The sequence below is a fragment of the Thalia democratica genome, chromosome 1 (assembly GCF_965202585.1).
Source record: "Thalia democratica chromosome 1, ktThaDemo2.hap1.1, whole genome shotgun sequence".
Lineage (NCBI taxonomy): Eukaryota > Metazoa > Chordata > Thaliacea > Salpida > Salpidae > Thalia > Thalia democratica.
This window is the reverse complement of record NC_139165.1, coordinates 52477271-52489210: the sequence shown is the minus strand read 5'-3', so window position 1 is coordinate 52489210 and position 11940 is coordinate 52477271. Positions and strand designations below refer to the sequence as shown.

Below are 11940 nucleotides of genomic sequence, written 5' to 3'. Positions count from 1 at the left end.
ATAATAAAATTGATAAGGTACTGTGAAGCTACTTTAAATGTTTTTTTTTTAAATAAAAATTTGAATAATACAAAAGAAAATATCTTTATGGTAGATTTTTTTATCTATTTGATATCTAATTTAATCAGTTTACACGTAAAATTAGTTTAAAATTACAGGTTTTTTAGTGATTTTTGTTCGAAATTCCAGGATTTTTGAACTTTATACTCAAGGTTTGCGACATGGTTTACAGACATGCTGTTTGACTTTCGAATGATAATCAGTTGCAGCGTTACGGTTAGTAATGACGTTGTCGTTTTTCAGCATAGCAACTATAGAGTCGGATTATATTTATTAAGTGTACGATACTAACATAAAGTATCCCTAGACTTTTTCGTTGATGTTTTCAGTTTTGTTTAAACTTGGTTTTAATTTAAAACAAATTATTTCATTTTAAGTTTAACTCATTGCATTAATTTGTTAAATAAGTACATATTTTACTCAACTATTTTTTATAAAATTGAAAGTTTTAAATAAGAAAAACCTAAGTTTGTTTACGTTTTCACGCATGAATAAGTTTTAATTATCACGTAAACATTATTGTTAAGTGTATTTTGTTAATTGTTTGACAAGGTGAGATTATTTTCTCGCCGAAACTAATAAAATGATTAATTACCACGTTTATTATTTAAATAAGCTCTTTACTCAGTACATTGAGCAAAATTATGTAGTCGACACAAATAAAAATTTAGTTTTTTTCTTTTAGTAACAGTTTTGTATTTTTTAACCTTAACAAGATTGTGAACACATGGACCCTATAAATATATATATCAATAAAAACTATTAATTTAGCTTAGTGTTATATAAACAACTTTACCCATATTATTTTTTTCAGTAAGTATTTTTAATTTCATATAGATTTTTAATTAATGTATATCCTTTAGAACAGGGTTCCTTTTAAAGGGCAATATTATCCTTTTTTAAAAGGTTTTAGTAAGTCGGGAGGGGGACTTTTGGATTTTAGAACTTTTACTTTTTAGTTTGCTTATTAGTATTTGCCCCTTAACAAGTTAAGATGGCAAACAGAAGATAAATATTAACTTATTTATACTAGATGCTCGGGGGCTTGTAATGATGAGTATAAAAATGGGACGATTACTAGTATGGCGGCAAAAAAGTAAATTTGTAAACAACTAATCTACACTAGCTATTCTGTGAATTTTAATGAAGAATGGAAAAGGTACGTTGTAACTAAAAGTCCGGCTTGAAAATATTTTTAAAATTTCGCCCACGACTAACAATGCCTACCAATCCCTGAATAAAGGGAGGCGACTAGTTTTTTTTAATTATCTGCCAATTATGAAAATAAGCTTGGGAAACACTGGACTGCTTCAAAACCTCTTTTTTAATTAAGAAAAGTGTTCTTGTTTAAGTTTATATTTTTTATCAGCTTGTTAAAAGGTAAAATTAACTTAAACACAAGTTTAATTAACCTTTTTTTAAGTTTGAAAACGCCTATACTTTTATGGAAAATCAGAAAACTGGCAAAAATAAGAAAGCTTCTACTTACGGACTGTTAACTTTTACTCTAAAACTGTTTTTAATTATTTAAAAAAAAAATTTAAATAATTTTTAGGCTACATTAGAATTATTATTTGAATAGATATTGCTTTTACATTAATTCAAATGAATAAATACAAAACTCTTGTTATACGCGACTTAGGCACACTGATTTATAAACTAATTAAGCCATAAAACAATAAATATTAGTCACACTAGATAATACAAGATATATGTATGTACATAGACTGTATAAATCTTATTTTTGTAGAAAGCAAACTTTAAAAATTGTATATGCACATTAGAGTACTTTTGTTGCCCTTCAAAAACAAAAATTTTAGAATTTCGCTAGGTAAAATTTTTTGACGTTGGAAAATCACATAAATAGACAGCACAAAAAAATAGCTTCCTAGGTCTAAGCCTGTTGTAGCACATAGCAATGATGTATTTTAAGTTTAACTAAACACAAACATTTATTATTCTTACTATATTAAGTTATTGAATACTTGAGAGCTATTTACAAGTATCAATTAAAGACTTTAATGTTCTGCAACTAGAACGTAGTAATTTTTAATTTAGTAATATTACTTTACAAAAAAAAAAGACTGCGAGCTGTTTGAAATAAAATTAAAAATTTTCTAAATTGAAAAACTATAAACATTTAAAATTACCTATTTAAAATATCAATGAGTAAAGCTAAGAATCAAGTCATTAAAAATTATACTAAGAATGAAATAAATTTATTATCTAAGTTAACGTGGTTTAACTATCATCTAGAAGACAATTTTTACGATAGTTTAGAAAAGCAATCATTCTCTAACTAGTTTTGACATGTACATAGGTCCAAAATTACAATCTAAAGTAGGGTAAACTAAAACCCCATGTGGCGGGATGCCTTCCATTGTTTTTGAAAAAAAGTTGAAATGGTCGGAAAAGGATCTGACGAAATAGTCAAGCGGCTGGGATGTGACTTTGATATCGAGTTCCTCCTGAAGCTCCTGTTGTTTTATCAAAAATTTAATAATATTGACGTGATCATTTGCTTTAAAAACGTTAATTTTAAATATAAAAAATAATTCTTGTAAAGTAAAATAGTACTTATATAGTATAATATACTCTATATAAAACGATTAAACACTTTTATTGTAATATAGAGGAATGCACAATTAAGTTATTACTTTTTACTCAAAAACTTGTGTAACTTTACAGTGAAACCACTCATTTTGACTTATCTTACCTCACCACCGTATCAACAACAGTTCTCAACAAGCTAACTTACCCACTTTTTAACTGTTGGATACAAAGAAAAGATTATTAATTTTTTAATTAGGCCTATATATACGTAAAAATTGTTGTTCATAAAATCTTAAATTTTGTCTTATTGCTAATTGTATGACGGTGAAAAACATCTCAGTTTTAGCTTTAATTATAATTACTAGTTAATAAATTCAAAATCGTGGTTTAGCAAATAGTATACATTAGAAAAAAAACTTAATAAAACAAAGAATCAGACTGCATAATATATATAAAACTTAAAATATATGATACTGTATTCTTACCGAGGTAACTAATAATTAAACAGACTAAACTTTTAAAAAAGTATTATGTCTTTCCTAAAAGTTTATAAACTCGTCAGGATTTAAATAGACACAATAGCCTTACTAAATATTGAAATATATTTTATTTTAATTATTTGAATTTATATTATTACAAAAACTATGACCACGCAAAACATGCTTCAATAGCTCTTGGATAGATTTTATTAAGATCAAATCTATAACTACTACAACATGTTCGATACAGAACATAGTTTTTCCTAGCAGTTTTATATAAAACTTACAGCTTTTTCAAAATCTAAGTTGTAAAAAAAGCTTTACCTGCCCCTTATAGTACAATAACTAAACAATTTTAAAGTGTTTGATAACCTGTTCTTCGTTAAATATATTTTACACCTTTTATAGCTAGAAACCACTGGCTGTAGATTGTAGCAATACTCTTTATCAAAATAATCAAACAACTAACTTTGAATACTTAATAATTAAAGCAACAAAATTACAAGTATTCTTACATACAACGAAGAAATTAATTGAACTGCAATAAAATAAACAAATTTCACAAAATAACAATCCCGTAGATTGAGATATAGACATAATAAATTTATTTTAAGAAAAATAATCGATCTCTTCCGAATCAAAATCAAAAACTATCGGAATTGTATAAGAAAAGTTAAAATAGGTCAGCCGAAGTTTTAAAGAAAATTAAACTGGACTCGTCATGAAATGAATTTCTAAACTATTGAATTAGCCTGAGTTAGTGGGAATTGAATTTGAGTCTAAAGTTTTAGTGTTTGAAGAATTTCGCAAAACACAACATTTAAAAAAATTATTTTAACTGTCAACTAGTTTTTAATTTAAATTTTACTTTTGCATAAAGTTTTATTATATTTTATAAACAAACTATTTTTAAATGTCTAAAAAAAATAGTTTTTATTATAATTGCAAAGATTTCAAAACAGCAAACAACTCAAAAATGTTATTAACTTATTTTTTAAATGTTGATATAAAAATGTTCAAAAAAGCAATGGAAAGTAGTACCCAATTCTTTTTTTGATAGAAAATTTTAAATTAACACAAGTCTACCTAAAATGGAAACAGTATAACAAAAAAAAAGGTAATTTTAAGAAGTATTATTTAATTTATTGTTTCATGATTTATACAAGTAGTTCCAAAGTTTTAAAAATCTGTTCAGCACAGTAAGTAGCTAAAATTAAATTCTGCGCAAAAAACTTAACCAAATGTACAATGTTTCCAATCTAAATCTACTAATTATATTTTAAGTATAAGTGTTATACTAAAAAACTATTATAACTTGTTTTTGAGGTATCAAAATAAGTTTTTTAAAATAAAATACAGTTTAATAAATTTTATAAACACTTAAAATACTTGTCAATATTTATGAACACAGGGAATTAATTTAAGTTCACACTCTGAGTATTATCGGTTTAAACAGTAAAAACAACAAATTAAAAATATATATACACACAAACAACATTGATTTTAAAAATAAAAAGTCCAGTTTAACAAGATATGTATAGTTAAAAGATAAAACATTTATACACACATACAATCTACCTAAAATAAGACAAACTTACTTGAATGACATAGTTCACAATGAAATCATTTTGTAAAGGAGAAATTGAGCATGTTGAATAAACAATAGAACCACCTGGTTTACATGCCAGTATTGCACTTCTAAAAAAATATAACATAGTTAGACAACTCTGCTAGCTTATTTAATACAAAAATAAATAAAGTCAACTGTTAAGTTAAATTAACATTTATTAAGCTTTAATGATAGCTGACAGTTTTTTTATAAATACAATTTATATTGACAATTTAATAATTTATGTTGCTTATTCAAGTACCGAACAGTCTCAATTTTTTTCATTATTAGCTATTGATTATTTTCTATCGTACCTATTAGTTTTTATGCTATTTTAATTTAGTATTTAAAAAAAATTTAAACAAATATGTCTAGAACTATTCTTGGACATTTTATTGGTTTAGGCCAGCTATTGCAAATGTTACACTTACCTCTCGTGAATCTACGCATTCTCGTTTAGCTATAGCATTTTAGAATTTTCATAAAATAAAAATAAATACTAATTTGAAAATTCATTAATATTATACAAATCAAATTTATTCTATGTATTGAAACTATTTATTTAATTTGTTTATGTCAAATTTTAAATGCTAACTTGTTTCTTTATACTCAGGGTTGCCACTGACTTTTGGCAAATTTTCTCCAGGTTTTCAAAATTTCTTCCAGGTAATTTAAACTTGTTTTTGAGTCTATTATTAGTTTAAACTTAAGTTTAAGGTAAAAAAATGTATTATATAGTTAAAAAGATTGAAAAGATACTGTAAAGCTACTTCAAATGTGTTTCAAAAATTGTTAAAATTCCAGGTTTTTAAGTGATTATTGTTCAAAATTCCAGGTTTTTACAGGTTTCCAGGTAAAGTGGCAACCCTTTATACTTTTTAACTTTGTAAACTATTTTCCTTGACCGATGGATAAACATTTAATTGTGCCTCAGTGTACCATAATTTTAAATAATTAACAACAGTTTTAGTGATTCTGAAAAAAACATTACAATAATCTAGCAATAATAAAAGTTCACAACACAAACATATGATACATTGATTTTGCACTATCTATAAATTATCAAACTGTTTTTAATCAAATGCATTATCAGAAAACAGTCAATATAGTACTAGTAGGTATATTTTCTATCTCTTGTTTATCTATAAATCTTCAGATGTGGACACAATTTGAGTAGATTCGCGGCAGGTTACTGTAATTTAAAAGCTAAGTCTAGAATCAAACCTAGCTAGTCAGCTAATGAAAGACTACTAACTCAGTCTAGTTTCCTATCGCACGTTTGATTTCCAAGCTTATTTCGATGCATTAAATACTATTTTTGGAAAACAACTATGCTTGTAAATAGTTAATATTGAGTAGTTACAAAATATAGGTTTAAATAGTAAATTTTTGTGGATTAAATGAGCTGAAGGGACGTAGAGCTGTATAGCTCATTGTATAATATTTTAACATCTATCTTTATTCATTATTATAGTAATATTTAAGTTATTCATTATTTAAAACGTTATAGACTAAAACTAGTTTTAATAAAGAGTTCTTCAAACTCAAAAACAACAAACTAGAGATTTACACGCATTTACAAATTTCAAACATTAGAATATAAAACTTAAATGTCTTGAGAATTTTAAACACCACATTTAGAATTTATATATCATGTTTTCAAGTATCTAAGATCACATTTTTAAAAGCTGGTGATAAGATTAAAGTCAAAATATAAATATAAAACTTAATACTTGTTTAAAAATTAATAACAAAAACTTTAGGTAAAAGTCTATTTTTTTAAATTTATCTGGTTGTACAAGTTATGACACTTTAGAATCTAAATCACTAAACTGATGTGAATATTACTAACTATTTTTATAAAGAAGACGAAAAAGTCAAAGCATGATAAAAAAGTCTCCTCGATGCCATAATATTTAAAGAAAACATTTTTATTTTAATAAGCTAATTTTAGTTTTTGTATTACTGTAAATAAAATACCTTGAAAGAACTTAATAATTATAATTTCTCCTCTAGAAGTTGAGATCTTTTTATTAGTTTTCGAAAAATCAAAATATATAATAATAAATAAAACTGTTTAAGATGAATGTTCAGATTTAAAATTGTAAACAGTTTTTTTTTTTTGTGAACTAATCTAGATCAACTATGTAATACTCAGGGTCTTGTTACTTATTAGTATAATAGTAATAACTCATTTTTCAAATTTCCCTCCAGGTTTTTAAAAGTACACGTTTTTTGATCTATTCTTAGTTTAAAATAAAGTTAAAGATAAAAAACTGTGTTAAATAGTATAAAAACATTGAAAAGGTACTGTAAAGCTACTTAATATGTGTTTTTTAAAAATGTTGACAAAAAAAGTTAATTATATGATAAATTTTTTGTGTCAAATTGAAATTTTAATATTTAAAATGTAAAACTTGTTTAAAATTCCAGGGTTTTAGTCTAAATTGTCAAATTCCAGGTTTTCCCAGGATTCCAGGTTTTATAGCAACTCTGTATGTATTGGGTATAAAAATATTAGCTTTTAACTGTTATTAAACTTATTTGCCAGCATTTTAGTGTTTAAGTTGGTTTGTCATATTTAAACTCTATCAAGTCAAATTCAAATGATAGTTACGAGTGATTGTAAACTATATCTTTAAATTTTTCTTTATTAGAATCATGATTAATTTGAATTTCGGGTTAGTCTGTTTTGTTTTTGAATTAGTATTTGAGATGTTGATCTTAAAATCTTGAACTTGAATGTTTAAATCATCATATTAATGTTTGAAAAACCAGTTTTACATAAAATCAAAGGAATAAAATCTAAACTTAAATGTTATGTATTTTTATATATAAAGAAAGCTTTACTTTCTTAAGCCTTTTCACTACAGTGCATTATTTAAACTATTTATTCTGTTTGCATATAGATGCATCAAATAAAAAAATAGAACTACGCCTATGTAAACAATAACAATGATAAAAGATTCCAATTTATATTTAAAAGTAACTTCAATCTCAATCAAAAACAAAAGCTTTTTTGTGTAATTGACAGCTTTTTTAACTTTTAAATAAAAAACAGCAACGTTATTTAACAATTATAAACTTCATGATGTCTCAAAAAAGTAAAAATTAAACAAAAACCATTACAAACTTTTACTTATTTATAAATATTTATACTCTTTTAGAAATTATTGGCAAAAGCAAACTGGTGTGATACAAGTAATCAGACGATTTTATACAGACAAATATTTACAGAAATACAATATACATATTCAATCTTTTTATAGTACTTTTAAGTTTTTAAAAGTAAAATAATTAAAGTTGATGCAAATACATTTTTAGATATCAATCAGCTTAATAGTAATATTCTTAATAGTATACACTATCAGCTAAAAAAAATTGAAAACAAACGTTTGAAAACAAGTCTAAATTTTTAATTAAGTTTTAATAAATATTTTGATACAGTAAATGTTCTTCCAAACAGCATATAAAGTTTTACGAAACCTAAGAACTTTATATTGATTAAACAACTATAACGTTTAGATTCGTGAGTATAAATAAAAAACTAACTTAAGACTATGCAAAATATTTTATTTTGCTACTCTTTTAACAAAAATACTTACTTTAATAACTCTGCTTGAACTTTTGGAAGTTTTTGACGCTCTCTTTTTCTTAATTTACTGAAGATGCAATCAGTGTCACGCTCATGTTCATACATTGCAAATCTATCGTTAGTACAAGGTACATCAACTAATACCTACAAAAAAAATTGTATTTTGAATATTTTTGTTACTACTCATGCAACTTATTCTTAATGTATAAAAATTTCGTTTAAAAATAAATAAATTAACTTTATGATGAACTATAAAAAGATAAATGTTTCAATACTACTAAAATAATCTTCAGAATACTTAAAATCTTGCAGTTTTGTTTTTTTTTTTAACAAATAGATAACTACAGAAAATTTTTATAAGATTTATTTATTGTTTTTCAACTATAATCTAGTTTTAAAGTATAAATTATTAAAACTCAACTTATCATCAACAAATCTCAAAAAAGTTTAAATTCATACATACATCAATAAAATTAGAATCTATATAGTCATATTGAACAAATAAATTATTAAGGCGTTATAAACTATATAAACTTTTTTTTTCTAAAGTTTGTTTAACTATTTTTTAAACTACTTATCTGATCATTTGTTCATACTATGTTTAATTACTAATGCAAACCACTTTATTCTTGAAAATCATAAAAAGGATAAAAAGTTTACTATTTTCACTAAAAAAATACAAATTGACAAAAATCCAACTTATCATTCTTTATTTTGTCTTAATAATTTTTATTTATTATCAGTTCAGATTTTATAGATAAAACTAAATATTTTATTAATTTATACATTCTATTTAAGATTTTTAAATTAATAAATGTGTTTATGAAATGAAAGTCTCATGTATTATGAGTAAAATATTACTTTAAAAAAATTGCAAAATAAATACATATAATGGATTGTCTTATATAACAGGATAGTCACTCTTTGAGCCAAGAAAACTGCCCTGAGTGACAAAAAACTGTTCTGAGTTATCCTGTGTTTTTTATTCCTTTAAAAAAAAAAACTTCTATTAATAAAATCAAGTTCTTCAAAAAAATTAGTTACAAAATTACAAAATATAAGTCGATTAAATTTCATTCAAAATCTAGAAAAAAATGACCTGAGATTTCAGAAATCGTAAAAACTGTTCCAGAGTTTTTTTTTTTAAAAACAAAAATATTCTGAGTGAGCCTAAGTTTAAAAAACAAATTTAAAATTTATTGAGTTGTCCTCAATTATTTGGATTTCAAAAATTTCAAAACATCTTGAGTTATCCTGAGTGTCTTAGTGTGGTAGTTCTGATATAATAGAAAATTAAAGTTTTACTCATAATAAGTTAATTTAAACAAAATTACAGCTTTAATATTCATTATAATTATGAAAAAATTAAGACAGATAAATAAAAGGCTTTTTGTGTTTAAAATTTTTGACTATTTTAAATCTATAACATTTTATTATTAAAATTTTTTTATAAATAACGGCATAGACAGATCCAAAAAACTTTTTTTAACAAAATTAACATTAGACCTTATATGAAAGCTACATTTATATACTATAAAATACTTTTTACAGAATAATAAAATTTTTATTAATTTTTGAGATATCGCCACTTGTATAAAAGTTTTCCAATACAAATGTACAGAAGAAAAAAAAATTCACTGCAAATTTTCTTGAAATTTTCAAAACTTGACCAAAAATATATCTTTTCCTTCATTTTTTGGTCAATTTACCTCAAATATTTAGCAAAAGTTCCTTGCATTAATAGAAAAAATAATATTGTAAAATTTTTATCTTAATTAAAATTTAATAATAGTTTTCTTTTTTTTAATTTTTACTTAAAATAGAAAAAAACCCTACAAACAAAATGTTTTTTTTTAAGTTAATGTTATACTAAGAAAGTTTTAGAAAAATTGCATTAAAACTGTAGAAGATAGATTTTAGTGAAATAATCTTTTTTTTTGCCTTTTTACTTTGGTCCTTTCATAAGGAACCTGTTGAGCTTTTCTGACTTTGTCCCCTCATATCTCAAAAACTAATTTGAATTTTACAAAACGATAAAAAGCAACTGCTATCTTAGTTAAAAATATTTAAAATAAGATCAACATGTAAAAAAGTGCCTTACCCCTATGCCATTAATATTTAAAAAAAACACAATTTTACTTTAAACAAACTTTATCATAAGAAGATACTTCAACTTCATCCCATAATCTTCCGTCTAAATTGACGAGTTTAATTTTTGTATTGCTGTCTTTTGGTACATATTGTTTTACTACTTTCTTTAATCTTGTAAGTCGTTGCTTTGAAACATCATTACCAACAATACTTCCTGTTCATGTTTTTGTAACGTATGATAATGATAAAACATTTTTAGAACAAATGCATTCATTGCAAAAAATTAACATTGTAAGAAATAACTAGTTTAATAACATATATTTAACATTTTTTTAATTTAATTGCTCTGTACACACTATAAATTATATATATTCATAAATATTAAGATAATACTAAAAATGTGTATGTTTTTAAAACAGTTTAGATTTTAAGCAATCTTACAAACAAAGTATAATAAAACCTTGCATACTGTATTAAATTTTAATAAACTTAAAGTAAATTTCAATAGCAAACCTTGTATAATTACCTTCTGTTCCCAAACTTTGAAGGATAGTTGTAAGCTTTCCACCTGGACTTGAACAAAGATCTAATACTGAATCATCTGGTTTTAGGTTAAGAAGATAAACTGGTAAAACTGAAGCAGCATCTAAAAGAAAATAGGGCAACACATCACTGCTACTTGCATATTTATACACATCTTCAAATTCTGTAAAATCTTCTCTTGGAAAAATATATGCTTTAAAAGATATAGGAGAAGATGTTAAGTCTTCAACAAAATCTAAATGATTTTGTAGTTTACAAACTTTATCATAATCTAATAATGCTTTATCATCATCAATTTCTTTTTCTATATTTTCATGCAAATTTTCAATTTTTTCATCAATTAGTTTTTTATAAAACTTTAGAGAGTTGTGACCTTCATCAGCAACATCTAATGCTCCTTGGTTTAAATAAAACTGTTCAGTTTCACTAGATATTTTACTAAACTTATTAATGACACAACTATACTTTTTTCGAGATAACATAGCACACCTCACTGATGCCCATAAGTTTTGGGAAAGATACTTAGGATAATGAAGATCAAAATACTCCTTTGCTATTTCTGTAGAAGAGTTTCTTTTTCGAAGTTCAAGATACTTATACTCATTTAACTTCTTTTTAGAACTCCTATACTTGCACCTACACTGTTGAATTGAGAAAGGTAAGCAATTTTCTCTGGCATTAAAACCAGTAAACCTTAAAACTGGTCTAAAAGATAACATTCCTTTTTCATTAAACAGCTAGAAAAAACTATTTCATTAGATAAAACCTTATAAGAAGGTTACAACAAAGCTAATTTTAAATATTATAAATTTAGTGTGTAGAACAACTATTTTTGTATTAATTAATGACTGTCTTAACTTAAATACACGTATATAACAAAACTGAAAATTATTTTACTTATATATTACTAAAATTTTTTGTATTACAATACGTACTTTTTTTGCAGAAAAAAATTTGTGGCCTGATTACACACAAAAATTTTTAAAAATAGAGAAAAAAATAAATACTAT

At 24.2% G+C, this 11940-nt stretch overlaps 1 protein-coding gene across 1 annotated transcript; it reads right to left on the bottom strand.

The window, feature by feature from the left end:
- Positions 1-1753: 1753 nt before the first annotated feature.
- On the bottom strand, positions 1754-11661 carry LOC145831604 (5-cytosine rRNA methyltransferase NSUN4-like). The gene is made up of 5 exons (XM_082938913.1): positions 10914-11661; positions 10447-10601; positions 8307-8440; positions 4691-4790; positions 1754-2537 (listed from the first exon to the last, which is right to left on the bottom strand). The coding sequence occupies exons 1-5, from the start codon at positions 11647-11649 to the stop codon at positions 2349-2351; spliced, it is 1314 nt and encodes a 437-aa protein (XP_082795039.1). The 5' UTR covers positions 11650-11661; the 3' UTR covers positions 1754-2348.
- Positions 11662-11940: the final 279 nt, after the last annotated feature.